Source organism: Chiloscyllium punctatum, unplaced genomic scaffold (assembly GCF_047496795.1).
Source record: "Chiloscyllium punctatum isolate Juve2018m unplaced genomic scaffold, sChiPun1.3 scaffold_395, whole genome shotgun sequence".
Taxonomy (NCBI): Eukaryota; Metazoa; Chordata; class Chondrichthyes; order Orectolobiformes; family Hemiscylliidae; genus Chiloscyllium; species Chiloscyllium punctatum.
The window spans coordinates 88774-105299 of NW_027310129.1; the positions used below are offsets into that span (position 1 = coordinate 88774).

General features: G+C 40.8%; 1 protein-coding gene across 1 annotated transcript in view; it reads left to right on the forward strand.

Annotated features, from left to right (window-relative positions):
• Positions 1 to 16526, forward strand: part of LOC140472648 (metabotropic glutamate receptor 1-like) — a gene marked incomplete at its 5' end in the record, with an annotated part of 97555 nt that overhangs the window by 43791 nt on the left and 37238 nt on the right. Inside the window, 2 exons of the mRNA XM_072567507.1 lie at positions 14817 to 14985; positions 15257 to 15383. Of these exons, the coding sequence (XP_072423608.1) occupies positions 14817 to 14985; positions 15257 to 15383 (296 nt within the window). The remainder of the gene's footprint in view (positions 1 to 14816; positions 14986 to 15256; positions 15384 to 16526) is intronic.

A 16526-nucleotide genomic window follows, 5' to 3' on the forward strand; every position in this document is an offset into this window, starting at 1 on the left:
GAAGTCATTTACTCCCCGCAACTGTGGAAATCACTGCAACACTGATCCACGGTGTTACTGGCTCCTCCACAGGTGACCAGTGTGAGACCTCATTGTCCTCTAAGTCTGTCAATCGCTTTTTTTTTCTCTTCATTCTTTCATGGGAAATGGGTGTCACTGGCCTGGCCAACATATGATGCCCATCCCTAATTGCCCTCAATTTGAGTGGCTTACTTGACCATTTCAGAGGGCAGTTAACCATGATACTGTGGGTCCAGAGTTACAAGTTGTCCAGACCAGGAATGGACTGCTGATTTCCTCTCATGAAGGATATTAGTGAAGCCAATGGGTTGTTATGACCATTGACAATGGTTTCATGATTACCAATACCACAACTAGCATTTGTTTTAAATTCCAGATTTATTAAAAAACAAACTGAAATTCCACCAGCTGTCACAGTGGGATTTGTCTGATCCGTTGGATTATGAGTCCAGCAACTTAACCATCATGCGCCAGAGCCCTTGTAGATTAATTGATAGAAATGGATTGTTAAGAATAGACAACAACTCAACTGACTGAATCTGAATGAGATGGACCTTGGTCTTTCTCCATCCAGCAATATCTATGTTCCCATAGTTACCAGATACTCATAGAGTTTGTGCTTCCTTTAATTCCTTAGAATGACGTAAGAACTATACCCTATGTAACCGACAGCAATACATGCCCCGAGACAAACTATGACTGGTTACTAAAATGTTGATTTGAAGAATAAAAAGCACCAGTTCAAAAAGTGCTCACAAAAATCATTGTCAGCCTCAAGCTCCGGTTACGATTGACAAACAGATGTTCCCAAAGGAACAGTAGAAGAACATGTTCAAGGATATAAATTTGGTAATATCGTACACCAGAGCGTTCTCATACAAATAAATTATTCTAATCAATATGTACTAGACAGATGCAGTAGGCTGTATATTGAAAGTGCAGGACCTTGTCTGTCCAGATCCCTTATTGGGGCTCAACATAATATTGACGCCTATTGAGAGAAGCAGAGGCTCAGATGGAGCATGCCCAAAGATGAGAAGACCAGAAATATTTGGAGGTTAGAGGTCATTTCCTTTGCAAGGGGTCTGCTTGGGTTATCTTTTGGAGTGAGGGAAGAATAAAGAACCCATCAGATAACTACAATAAAAAAATCACCTGAATTTTATGCACCACAGAGGATTCCCTCACCACTTCATCAGCTACACTTTATCTTCCCTGGAGTCAGTGATCAGGTTTTTGCCTCCCAGTGGTAGTGTGAATTGAGTCACCAAATGCCGAATTTGGTTTGCTGGATAAATAATTTTCTTGTGTCTTCCTGACCCCGCACCATTTCCATGTGGTCTTTTGGTGTATCAGCAAGGCCTTGGATACAAACTCCACCCACAATCCTTCCGAGGGCAGGATCCTCATTGTGGGGACCACCAGAAAATTGTATTTCCCTGCTGACATGTGCTGGTGCAGATTTTGTAAAGCCTAAAAGAAGGATGCCACCTTAGAGATTTTATCACCACCAGTGAAAGCCTGCTGTGGAATCAGGAACATTTTGAAAGTGCAAAATGTTTCGATCGCTTCAAATATCACTATTGGATGTTAGATTGTAATGCAGACATATATTTTAATCCTGTCATTAATCATAGGGATCTGTCCAGCATAGATGATTGACCCTTGCATTGAGCAGCCCTGTGGACACATCCTGATGCAGTATTTTTTTCAATTGTCAAAAGTGCCAAAATGCATTATCAAGTATAAAAGGTTCTGACAATCACAGCTTTCATGTTTTATATTGTAATTTAAATCAATTGACATCTTGGGTTGTTAAAAACAAAACTGTATTTGAAAGTTGAAAAATTCTTTGACACCCAACTCCACTCTATAGATCACCAGACACCCCTGTTTGAAGTAGATCAGAGGAAGTTCACACAACTGATACCTGAGGTGGGGGTGCTATGCTATCGGGAGAAGGTGGAGTTTAAAAGAATGAGAGATGATCACACTGAAGCATAATATCCTGAGGGGACATGACAGGGTGGATGCTGAAAACTAGTTTCCCCTTTTGGGAGAGATATGAATTAGAAATGGAATTGAGATACAATTCTGTTCTTTCAGGCAGTGTAACATGACACCTTTGTTAAGGAAACCATAACCATTATAAATGCTTGGGTGAGTTTCAAAAGCTATTCATGGCTTCCTGTCAGTGTTTTCCTAGTTTTAACTAGGAAAGACTTTAATGTAAACTGTTACCTATTTCTTTATTTTCTACTATTCTATGAAGTAATGCTTACTCCTACTACCTCACACCGAAGTCTTTTTTTAGCTAGCTATCTTGGTAAGTAAGATGGTGTCATGTGTGGCTACATTATACACTTTTCACTGTACTCCTAAAATCTAAAATCTACACCTTATCTAAGTATTGATTCAAGAACCATCCAAACTTTTAAGAAGTTGTAATAACATAATGCATCTTTGATGTAGTTAACCATGTGTTTACAAACACAATAGGTACATAGACGAATACATTTTCTGTTTATCCTAAAGCAGATTTATTTCTGGTAATGATGATAGAACACTTTATTTCAAGGTTTTATTAGACTGTTAAATTTTAATCTTTTTCCAGTTTTTTTAAAAAATGATTTTCACTGCTATTACTTAGCTCCCAAGGACTATACATAGTGCATGCTGGTGAGTGACTATGGAAGATATATGGGAGGCATGAAGGTGATATGGGGGATCTGACAGGGTATGGAGATGGCATTTCCCTACCCGAGGGGAAATGGTATGGAAGTGGTGATTGGTGAGTGTAATGGTTAATCTGAAATCACATCAGGTGACAGGTGAGGTTAGTGAGGAATGAGAGGGATATAGAGGTGGCATGGGCTATCTGAGGGAGCACTGAATAGGTCAGAGATGAGAAAGTGAGGAGTAAGCTTTAGGAGGCTTAATTTTCAGAGCTTGGCTGATATACTGGAAAACGTAGACGTGCCTTTGTCACGTCTGCACCTATACTGCCATAATTAATTAATTTTAAACCCAAGCCATGTATGAAAGGACACAAACCCAGGGAAGGGTCATTGTGTTGAAAGGTGTAAATGCACGTGGGCCAGACTTTCCTGAGAGCACATACCCAAATCCATAAGCAAGCCCTTCTTGGTCATTGTGTTTCATTGGGAGGCATTAACACCACTGAGTGGAGAAGAATGTTACTAATTGCTTGGCACAGCAGCCCTTAATCTAACAAGACACTAGCCAGGTTGAGGCTTAGCAAATTAACCATGAGGTGGATCAGTAGTAACAGAGGAAGCAGATAGAATCCAACCCAGGGCTGGAAATTTCGTTTCGCTATACGACAACAGATCACCACTGCAGAAAAACTTGTTGAGGCAAAAGTTTGTACTTCACTTAATTGAAGACATACTCAGCCTGACTGACATCATGCTTGATTCCAAGGCGAAGACCAACGCTATCATGTTTGGTTGAAACCTTCTTTTGCCAAAGTTTAAAATCACACAACACCAGGTCATTGTCCAACAGGTTTAATTGGAAGCACTAGCTTTCGGAACACCACTCCTTCATCAGATGGTTGTCAAGTGCTTGCCTTTTGCCAAGGTTTTGTGTCCAATCTTTAGGAACATCTCCCTCTCAAAATCTATAAACATAAGTAGTTTCACTCAGAAATGACACTAAATGATATAGGATGGTGACACCTGGTTAATATTTATTCAAGGTTATGATGTATTCTCTTTACACTGGCAATCGTGTCCCAGTTACATCCTGGAACTTTCATAAATCAGTCTCTCATTTCCATGTAGCAAAAGCATTTCTATTCATGTACTGTACAACTGGGTACTAGGTAATTACAAAGTGCTTCACAAAATGATAATGAATATACAAACATACGGATTGGGCCATTCAGCTCCTCTAACCCCACTCAGTCTTTCAGCAAGATCGTGGCTGGTCTGATTTTGGCCTCAACATCACATTACCATTCCTGAAGAAAGGCTTATGCCCGAAACATCGATTCTCCTGCTCCTTGGATGCTGCCTGACCTGCTGCACTTTTCCAGCAACACATTTTTCAGCTCTGATCTCCAGCATCTGCAGTCCTCACTCTCTCCTATCACATTATCACTTACCTTGATAACCTTTGACTCTCTTGTTAGTCAATAATCTATCTACCTCTGTCTTCAACCTGTTCAATGACCCTATCTCCACTGATGTCATTGAAAGAGAGACCCAAGGACTCATGGCATTCTAAGAGAAATAAAAATCCCCTTAAATTTCTGTCTTAAATGGGAAACCCCTTACTTTTAAACTATGCTTCTCATTCTTATGTCTCCCAAAAGAGGAAAGTAGTTTTCAGCATCCACCCTGTCATGTCCCCTCAGGATATTATGTTTCAGTGTGATCAACTCTCATTCTTTAAACTCCATCTTCTCCCAGTAGCATAGCACCCCCACCTCAGATATCGGTTGTGTGAACTTTCTCTGATCTGGTTAAAAAAAAATTAAAAACAGTAGTCAAAATGGTTTGATGAGATACAGTTAGTAAGTTTGCAGATGACACCAAAATTGGAGGTGTAGTGACAGCGAAGAGGGTTACCTCAGATTACAACAGGATCTGGACCAGATGGGCCATTGTGGTGAGAAGTGGCAGATGGAGTTTAATTCAGATAAATGCGAGGTGCTACATTTTGGGAAAGCAAATCTTTGCAGGACTTATACACTTAATGGTAAGGTCCTAGGGAGTGTTGTTGAACAAAGAAACCTTGGAGTGCAGGTTCATAGCTCCTTGAAAGTGGAATCGGGGGTAGATAGGATAGTGAAGAAGGCATTTGGTATGCTTTCCTTTATTGGTCAGAGTATTGAGTACAGGAGTTGGGAAGTCATGTTGCAGCTGTTCAGGACATTGGTTAGGCCACTGTTGGAATATTGCATGCAATTCTGGTCTCCTACCTATCGGAAAGATGTTGTGAAACTTGAAAGGGTTCAGAAAGGATTTACAAGGATGTTGCCAGGGTTGGAGGATCTGAGCTACAGGGAGAGACTGAACAGGCTGGGGCTGTTTTCCCTGGAGCGTCGGAGACTGAGGGGTGACCTTATAGAGGTTTACAAAATTATGAGGGCATGGATAGGATAAATAGACAAGGTCTTTTCCCTGGGATCGGGGAGTCCAGAACTAGAGGGCATAGGTTTAGGGTGAGAGGGGAAATATATAAAAGAGACCTAAAGGGAAACTTTTTCATGCAGAGGGTGGTACGTGTATGGAATGAGTTGCCAGAGGAAGTGGTGGAGGCTGGTACAATTGCAACATTTAAGAGGCATTTGGATGGGTATATGAATAGGAAGGGTTTGGAGGGATATGGGCCGGGTGCTGGCAGGTGGGACTAGATTGGGTTGGGATATCTGGTCGGCATGGACATGTTGGACCGAAAGGTCTGTTTCTGAGCTGTACATCTCTATGACTGTATGACATGTACCTAAGTAGAATGAAAAACTTTGTTTTGCGAGTAGTCCAGGTAGACCATAGTAAATAAGGACATACTGATCATAGGGTGTTTAGGCAGAGTGAAGCATACAGGTTACAGGCACACAAAGCAAAATCAACATTAGCAAAATCAACATTATTTGAAGTTAGAGAGTCCATTCATCAGTATAATAATAGCAGGGAAGAAGCTGGTGCATGTGTTCAAACTTCTATATCTTTTGCCTGATGGAAGAGGTTGTAGGAGAGGTTTTTGATGATCTTTTCCACAGCAACGGGAATTGTAACTAGAGTCCTTGGATGGGAGGTTGGCTTCTGTGATGGTCTGGGCTGTGCACACAACTTTCTGTACATTCTACCGGTCCTGGGCAGAGCAGTTGCCGTACCAAGCTGTTATGTACCCAGATAGTATGCTTTCCATGGTGCATCTGTAAATGTTGATGAGGGTCCTTATGGGTATGCCAAAGTTCCTAAGCTGCCTGAGGATGAAGAGATGTAGTTGGGCCTTCTTGACTGTCGCATCTCCGTGGGAGGTCCAAGATAGGTTGTTGGTTTTCGTCACTCTGAGGAACTTGACACTTTCGACCCTTTCCACTTCAGCTCCATTGATGTAGATGAGGGTGTGTCCTCCAGTGGCCTCACCAAACATTCTTGCAACTGCAGCAAAACATGTGATATCCCATTGCAATGAATGTCAATATTCCACTTGCCTTCCCAGTCACTTGCTGTATTTCCATATTAACTTTGGGATTTAAGTACATGGCCTCCCAGATCCCGCTGTACCACAGGGGTATGTCATCACAATTAATCAATCTGAGCACAACAGGATCCCAGCAAGTATAAATGAGGTGAATAGTCAAGTGCTGTTGTTTAAGAGATAGATGGTTGTGGCCCACACATCTGGGAAACTTCAAATAATGCCACTGAATGCTTGCACTAACTTGAACAAATAGATAATGGCTTGCTGCTGAAATATGGCATCTTCAATGATGGAGCACTCTTTCTGGTGCAGTCTATATTATTGCCTTTACTGTGTTAAAGTGTATAGTGGTTTTTCTATCTGGTGTTCTTATGTGTAACATGTTATTGTGTGTGTAAAGTGTTAATAAATGCATAGCCTAGTATTGTGAAAGTGCAGTGTTATTATAAGAGCTTGGGAACAGGAGGAGGCTATTTATCCCCTCAAGCCTCTTCCATCATTCAATTCGATCATGATTGACATGTGCCAACTCCATATATTCACTTATGCCCTAGATCCATCCCTTAGTGCCTTTTGCTAACACAAATCCATCAAGTTCAGCTTTAATATTGACAATTGATGCAGCATCTGCAGAAGAGTTTCAAACTTCTATCACCCCTTGCATGATGAAGTGTTGTCTCATGTCTCTGCTGAACAGTCTGGCTTTAAATTATTTGAGAACATTCCTAATTGTGGACTCTCCAGTTAGCAGAGCTGGTTTCTCCCAATCTAACCCTTGTATCTTAAATTTCAATCAAGTCACCTTTTAACCTACAAAATTCCAAGAATTACATCACTATCCTCTCAATTTAACCATCGGAATTCATTTGACTCGGCAAAATTTCCAAAGATAAAAATATCATATCTAAGACGTGAAGCCCAAAACTAGTCACATTTGTCCAGGTGTGGTCTGACCAGGGCTTTGTACAGCTAATGCATGACATCTATCCCCTTGTATTCTAGTCCCTACATATAAAGGCCAGAATCCCATTTGCCTTTTGGATTATTTACATTAATCTACATTTTTGAAAATCCATTTGCAGGATAAGGGCATCGCTGGCTGGACTAGCATTTATTGCCCATTCCTAATTACCTACAGGACAGTTAACAGTCAACCACATTGCTGTGGGTCTGGAGCCACAAGTAGGTCAGACCGGGTGAGGATGGCAGATTTCCTTCCGTAAAGGACATTAATGAACCCATTAGGGTTTTTCTGACGATCGACAGTGGATTATTTGTCATCATTAGATTCTTAATTCCAGATTTTGTTTTCCCTTGAATTCAAATACCACTATCTGCGGTGGTGAGATTCAAACCCGGGTCCCCAAAACATTGTCTGGTTCTCCAGATTAACAGTACACAGATAATGGCACTAGGCCATCACCTCCCCCATTATTTACATTTACATTATTTACATTAAGCCTACATTAAAATCCATTGGACAGACTTTTGTCCATTCACTTAATTTACCAGAATCTGTAATGTTACACTTTCTTCATACTTACCATGACCCATTGGCAAATTTCTATACAAGACTTTCTACCCCACTATATAATTTACTAATGAATACAGTGAGTAGTTGAGGCATCATACAGATTCCCCTGAGACACTACAAGTCACTTCCTGCCAACTGAAGCACCCCAACCCATTATTCTTACACTCAATCTCCTGTCACTCAGCCAATTCCCTAACCAGGCATGGGCCTAGTGGAGAACTTCAGCAAAAGTCCAAAAAAAATCCATTGACATTCTCCTGTCCACTACTTCAGCCACCTCCTCAAACATATTTAGTCTGATTCATCAGGCATGACCACCACCAAATCCTTGCTAGCTCTCTCTCTCTAATCAGCTGAAAAGTTTCATGTGGTTCAGTCATCCTCTTCTGAATTATACAACACCAGATTTTTCAGCAACAGGTGACTAACTAATCTACAATTTTCTCATTTCCCTCTGTCATCTCTCTTATTGAGTGTGTACTGTAACTATACATGCAACGTTGTCTTATATATACAGCATGCATTGTGTGTGCATAATATTGAGTGTAGCTTATTATTCTGAATGAGCAATTTTGATACATGCGTAACATATTAATTTGCATGTACTATGCTGCTAAAACATGTTGAACTGCGGTAGAAACACAACAAAAGTCACCCACTCAGCCACACACCAAACATCCTGTCAGCAGAATCCAAATGTGGTCTCTCCAGGACGTTGGTGAGCACTTGCTTTCCCTCACGTAACTTCCTCCAATGTCAGACAAGTTTGAGCAGCTTGGACTAAGTTTTAAAAGGAGTAAACATCCTTTCATATAATCACATCACCACTTTAGATCATCTGAACATCTTGAGGAATGACCTGTCTGCGTTAATTCATGAGGAAATTATATATCTTAAGCTTTCTGACCCTTTCCTTCAGTCACTCTTTGTGTGAATTAAACATTCTAGCTAATTATCAGTTAGCTTTAATTCCAGATGTAGCCACACATTTTATCTCTCCTCCTCTCGCTTCTTTGAGACAATTATCACCCAGAACAGAGACTGTCTCACACCTACGTCATATGTCCCTGTGAAATCCGAAGCAGAAACAGATAAAGCTGGAAATCTCAACAACAACAATTTTCATTGATAGAGCAGCTTTATCATACTAGAAAATCTCACAAAACTTCACAGGATCTGTAATAGACAACAATTGATACCGAGCCACAAAGAGGAGTATCAGAACCTGAGACAAACCAATGTCAAGGAGCACCTTGTAAAAGGAGAGAGAAGCAGCGAATTAGGGAGATTTTAAAAAGTTATATCAGATCTTGGGACACGGGTCTCTAAGGCACAGCTACCAATGGTTTGGCCAAAGAATTGGGGGAATGTGATGTTCTCAGGTTGTTGGAGGGTTAAAAGAGGTTGCAGAGTTGGGGGGTGGGATGGGGGATGTGAACACAAGGGTAAGAATTTTAAAAATCAAGGCATTGCTAAACCCAGAGCAAATATACGTCAGAAAGCATCACAGAGACAAGAACATCCCTGTGAAATGGTGAAATGGATCGTTTCCCTTTGCGCAGCTGACTGAGGTCTCAGTACCTCTTAATTCAACTGTAAATGATTAGTACTTTGACATTGCATTTCCCCTGCATTAACCCAACATTTTCTAAGAACTCTCGTGTTGCTTGATTTTAAATGGGGCTGTCTAAAGTGAAAGCATGGATCATGGGATGGAATTTTGTGCTGCTCACGGAAATAGGAAGCAAGGTAAGCCGGAGAACTTAATTGCACCAGAGACCAACTTGCACTCTCGAGCGTTTACCCTTTCAGCCCGTCACATCCTGATGTAGCATCACATTCTATTCTGCATCCTGAAAATTCTTCCCTCAATTAACATTTTATCTTTGCATTTGTAATTCTATTTTCCAGCAGCCCGTTTCCCCATATCTCTAAATTCAGAAATTCAGGCAGTATGTGGAGGATTCCTGCTCCCCCAGAATGAACTCTCTTGGATTTGGAAAACTGATAGTCTTCAACTCAGAAACCTCTGTCTGTTCGTCTGTTCCTGAAAGTATGAAGTCTGTAGGTTGCCTTAGACTGGAGAACCCTTAATCGTATGAATTTCCTTTGCAGAAGATAGCTGTCCTATTGAAACAGGTGCTTACTTTTTTACACCGGCCTGAGTAGTCATTTTTTTATCTCTTCTTTTGGCCATGTGCTAGATCTGTAAACCTGATCTTCAGTGTGGCTGAATCTGTGGACATTGGTCACCCCATCTCAATATTGCATGGAGTTGGATACACCAACACTTCAACCTGTGTGAGCAGATTTTTATTTTAAATCTGCCCACAGATCTATATCAAAATGTATCCGCTCTTTACTTCAATGTGTTCATTAGGCTCATTTGCTCACAGTGATCACTTGGCTTGTGAAGCACACACATCTACTTCCTCAGTTGTATTACTTGGGGTTTATTTCTTGCTTGTAGGAGTCACGCTATGTAAAAGATATGATTAGCATTTTTTTTTGGAATTTAGATTTTTTTTAAAAGAGAGACATTTGGACTCAGTGCTGTGAAGGTCTGCAACCAAACTGTATTGGTCTGTGGTTCCCCAACTGCCTGTTCTTTGGTCAGTGGTTGTTTGTTTGTAAATAATTTGCTTCCTTCCTCCATTGAAGAGATTTAGGTCAAACACATATCCACACTCAAGTGTCAGCACTCTTGATTGTGAAATATGTATAAATTCTCTACCATCTTTACTCTTTTGGAGTCATAGAGTCACACAGCATGGAAACAGACCCTTCAGTTCAAACAGTCCATGCCGAACATATTCCCAAAATAAACTAGTTGCACCTGCCTGTGTTTGGCCCATATCCCTACAAACCTTTCTTTCTCGAGTATTTTTTAAAAATGTCTTTTAAATGTTGTGACTATACCCACACTCATGATTTCCGCTGGAAGTTCATTCCACACATAAACCACATTGTGTAAAAAATTGCCCCTTGTGTCTTTTTAAAATCTTTCTCCTCTCACCTTGAAAGTATGCCCCCTGTTCTTGAAATCCGCAACCCTAGGGAAAAGACACCTGCCACTCACCTTATGTATACCCCTCATGATCTTATAAACCTCTAAAAGGTCACCCTTTAACCTCCTATGCTCCAGTGAAAAATATCTCAGCCTATCCAGCCTCTCCCTATGCCTCAAATCTTCCGTTCCTGGCAACACCTTTTCTGAATCCTCTTCAGCTTAATAATATCCTTTCTATAACAGGGCAACCAGATCTGGACACAGTATTCAAGATGAGGCAGAGCTGTAGCAGACAAATGTCGGCGATAAAGTAACAATTTCTTCTGAAGTCAATTCTCAATTCTTCTCACCTAAAATTCTGGGGTTTTCTGAAATGGACTGCAAACAGAACTAATGACGTAATGTAATTATGATGCTTGTCATAACCCAAAATTATAAATATACTATTCCAGTAACACCCCTAGGGTTTTCCCATGTCATCTGTTTACAGTCACATGTTTTCTTGAAACTGCTGCACTTAGGTCACTTCCAGAATTACATGCTGACCTTTCTCAATAAAAGGCTTTACAGAACTTGGTCAAAACTATCTGCTGTAACTTCTACCCCTTGACAAGCTATAACCTCATCAGCTACTGTCCCAATTAAAGACAAAAATGTATTAACTTGTCCAGCTTCTCATTAAGTATCTAGTTTGGAAGTAAATCTGTACCTTAAGAAATATTTTCTCCTAGATGTACTATTCTGTGATTGATTCGGCCAACTCTGAAGTCAAATCTTCCAGGCAAAATGATTTCTGCTACCTGTGTTCATAATGTAATTCTAGCTTTTCCTTGCTTTAAATGTTCTTAGCCCTGTAGTACAACAATGCTGCTACTGTGTCCTGCAGCATTGAGGTCTTTCCTGTGCTTGTGCAGTCAAATGAAGGAATTCCATTGTTTGCAAGTAAAATGGAGGATTCCCATCTTCTGAAACTGCATGGACCGTACCTGTCTTTTTCGTAACTTCTCTAGATGAACCTCCCTGATAAACAATTCTTGTTTTCTTAACCACTTTTAACTTAACTAATTTCTTTTTAAAAAGGTGTCTGTTTCATTTTGTTTGATGAGAAATGATATTCAGGGCTTTTGCATTGCTATTATTTGTGTCATTAAATGACAACTCTTTCGCTACTCAGTGCACTTGTGAAGGGTATGACAAGGCACTGGGCCTCAGAGTTTCTTAGTTTTGATATCTTCTCAGTTTTGTACAATTTAGTCCACCCACCAGTTGCACGAATTATACCACGACGTGCACAATCTACTTACCGTTTCATTTGCTCCCTGCCCCCTGCACAAGAGAAAAGACATAACAGAAGGAGCCGAACAGGGGATACTTCAACTGGCCTTGTTTTACTTCCTAGGCGAAAGTGAGGACTGCAGATGCTGGAGATCACAGTCAAGATGAGAGTGTGTGCTGGAAAAGCACAGCAGGTTAGGCAGCATCCGAGGAGCAGGAGAATCAACGTTTCGGGCAAAAGAAACCGCAGTCTTCTAACCGCAGCCACATGAAAATGCAGTTCCATGACCTCAGCACTCCTCCAGAGCATGCGAGTTACATCCTTTACCGTGCAAATTAGCTACATGCACCAACTACGGATTATTTATCCGTGCTTATACATAGAGCTGGAGCACATGTCTGTGCATTGGTTGCTTGTTGACGCCATTGCACCTTGTTATTTTAAATCAGACACTTCACACATCCCTTTAAATAGACACACGCGTCTAAAAATTTGAACCAGCTGGTGTGTGACCTGCTGTCTGCCTTCTGAAAGGTGTGGAAGTGAAAACTGACATGAAGGGAGGTGGGAAGCATGCTGAGTTGGCCACAACTTGACTCAGTAATAGTCCTCTCTCTCTCCTAACTTTGGGTTCAAGTTCCATTCAAGCGAATCTTGAGCAAATAATCCAGCCTGGTACTCTGTTCCCATATTAAGGGAGTGCCACCCTGGTTGACGTGCAATCTTTTGAATCAGACTTTAGAACAATACCCCATTGGCTCCCTCAGTTGAACATAAAAGATTCCATGTCTTACAACCAGACCCTGGTTGATGTTGCCCGAGTTAATAGAGTTTCAGACAGGACACCTCAAATTGTCAAGCTCTCAGGTAAGGAGAGGTGAATAGGCTCCTTGTCTTTATTAATCTACAAACCCCTCAGGCAGTCACAGCAAGATTAATTTACAAAGGTTCCCCTCCCTCGTGAATGCCTTTCACTCAGACCAGATGTATTTATGTTTTCAAAGGAGCCAATATTACAAGGCTTTCATGGCTCACCAAAAGAGTAAACTCATTAGCTGCTAAATGCAAAAGTAACAAAAGTCTATATAACAAAATACACACACATTTAGAAGTGAGTACAAGAGAAAGATAAAAGTTAAAAGACATACAAGCCAGCCTTTATGGGTCATTCATGAAGAGTAGGTAGTGGAACTTTGATAGATCAATGGTCAATTTCAGGATTCTTGGTTTTGAAGATTAGATGAAATCCTTTAGTCCTGTTTCTTGTTGACTCATTTGCTGGCTTCTAGCACTCAGTGCAATGCCAGGGTGTCTAGTGGATGGTTTCAAGTGTGACTTTCACAGCACAGTCGTGTTTTGAACATACACTAACAGACACAAGCCCCTCAGTTCAGTAGCATACCTTCTCCAACTAGCACACACAGACGAAGATTGAACACTAAAACTAGCCAAAGAACTGCAGATGTGTGAATCTGAGAGAAAAAAAACGGAAATTATCAGAGAAACTCAGCAAGTCTGGCAACATCTGTGGAGAGAAAGTAGAGTTAGTATTTCAAGGCCACTTCTTTAGACTCTTGCATCTTCTAACTTGCATCACTTATTCAGCTGCTTCTCCCAAACTAATCAACAAACCATTGGCAGTGTATATTATATAGGTATACATGTTATATTTAGCATACTTATATATGTGTGTGTGATATAAGTATTCTACATATAAATGTATACCTGTATAATATACTCTGCCAATGGTTTGTTGATTTGTTTGAAAGAAGAAGCTAAATTACTGATGAAGGTTAGAAGATGTAAAAGTCTAGAGTAGAGCTTTCTCCCTCTAATTAACCCTTGCTGCAGTGCTTCTAATCTTTCCTTGCTAAAGTATGGATCAAGCCTCTCTTTAGATATACCAATACTATTTGATTCCTCTACTCCCCTGAGTGCCGTACGCTCATCAATATTCACATTGAAATTCCTTCTAAATTCTTTATTTGATATTATTTGACTATCATATATGTAAGGCTTTTTGCTTTGGGTTCACTCACAAATAGAAACAGTTTCCCTTTTGTGTTTTTTTCATCCCTTTGAAACTTGTCAAACCTCTATAAGGTTACCTCTAAATATTTTATCCAGGGAAAGGTGAGTATTTCTAGTCAAAATTCTATGAATTTATTTTAGACTTCATCCACCCCAAGGATGAGGGATTCAGTTATACTTGGAGGCTAGTGAATTTAAAAGTGCTCAGTTTTGCTCAGAGAAGGGGAAGAAGATATTTCATAGCTGGTTAATCTTTTTATGCAATGGGTGGTTCAGAAACATGAAAGCTTTTTATAGAGTAAATGGCAACAGGTTTGGTAACCAGAGGGCATGAAGTCAGAATAATTAGCAAAGGAACCAAGGGGAAGAAAATACCTTTTCATGCAGAGGTAATGCAAAACCTGAACTTCCAAAATAAAAACCATCAGGCAGGCATTTGAAAAGAAAAAGAAGAGTTGTGGGTGAAAGAGCACAAGTGTAAAGTTAATTGGCTAGTTGTTTCAAAACAGATAGCATGGGTATGATGGATTAAATGGCCTCCTCTTGTGAATGATGAATGAGTCAATGTTTATTGAACACGCTTGTGCTCCCAGCGGGAAGACTTGCTCAATGAGGGTGTGAGCTAAAGGCTTGATGCTAATGGGGCGATAGACCTTACTGTCATATTCCCATTGAGTGAAGCTCTCTCTCTCATGTGGTGGGACCACTACAGTAATCCACACCAAAGAATTGCTTGTCCTAGTTAATCCTCTTCTTTGAATTGCCAGGTATGATATTATGAATCTTCAAATGACAGAGAATGCTATGTATGACTATGTTAACATTGGGACATGGTACGAAGGGTTGCTGGACATTGACGATAACAAGCTTCAGATGAACGTGACTAAGATGGTACGGTCTGTCTGTAGCGAGCCATGTACAAAAGGTCAGATCAAGGTGAGTCCAACTGGCACTCCAACAAATTATCTGTGAAAGGATTGGGCGGATTGCATTCATTGTGAAGATCAACCCCCAACTTGTTGAGATTAGCTATTACCTTCTAAATATTTTCTTTGCTGCCATTCAGAGAGAGAGAAGGAGCTCTGCTGTTGATGAAAGGTTGTCATCCTGAAATGTCAACTCTCGTTTCCTCTCTTGACAGCCTGAGTACTCCCCTGCATTTTATTTTCACTTCTATTGATGAGGTTTCTCTGTTCTGTTTCCACAGGTCATTCGGAAGGGGGAGGTGAGCTGTTGCTGGATCTGCACAAGTTGCAAAGAGAATGAGTACATGCAGGATGAGTTCACGTGCAGGGCCTGTGAGCTGGGCTGGTGGCCGAATGCTGACCTCACAGGTAAAGCCACTTTAGGAAAACTGGCCTGAGATTTGGGTAGCATTCTCATAATTAGATTTTGCTGCTTTGACAAAGAACTGGGCAGTTCTTTTCAGTGTTGTGGTCAAGGTGTTTCTTGCAAACCAACGTCAGTGAAATAAATTATCTGATTATCCTGCCACCGACTGATATCCTTAAGTGGTCAATTGACAATAACTTAAAGATCTCTTCATGCTATAGATTATCTCTGGTCCTGGCAGTTGGAGATGAATGTTATTCAGAATTCTTATCTCTAATTCATTTCTTTATTTTTAAAATATTTTTTCCCTAAAATTTGTATTTAAGCATCTGTACCGAGGTGCTTTGTACCTAAGATGGTGCCATAAGTGGCAACTTGGACACTTTTCACTGTATTCCTGTGAGTACAGGTGACAATAAAGCTAATTCTAATTCTATTGTGATCCGTAAACTGTATGGTCTGCCTGTTGGGTGAGTTGGGCTGTGGTGGAGGCCTTTAATCTTTTCCAATCTGTGTTTGTTTGTGGGCACAGGGGACAGAAGCTAACCTTGCCTCCAAGACCCCTGACACCCCCCCCATCTCTGCATGGCACCCCACACCCCTACCACATCATCTCCCCTCCAACCAATTCCCCCACCGCCCATGCCCACAGCTTCTGGACTTCTGTGGCTCCAGTTGGCCAGCAGCTTGATTGACCCTGAGGCAGGAGATCACTATCCCACGTGGCCACCTAAGTGCACAATAGGTGCGTGATCTGTTGTGCTTTCCAGTCTGTATTGATGGGAATGAGGGAATCTTGCCTATTTTACACATACCACCACAGTTAGATCAAAAGTGGAGATTCCATTCAATGTCTTTTGTCTTGACCTTCATGAAATATTATTGCATGCAATTGTGGTCTCCCTCCTATTGGAAAGATGTTGTGAAACTTGAAAGGGTTCAGAAAAGATTTACAAGGATGTTGCCAGGTTTGGAGGATTTGAGCTATAGGGAGAGGCTAGGGCTATTTTCCCTGGAGCATTAGAGGCTGGAGGGTGACCTCATAGAGGTCTATAGAATCATAAGTGGTGGAGGCTGGTACAATTGCAACATTTAAAAGGCATCTGGATGGTTATATGAATAGGAAAGGTTTGGAGGGATATGGG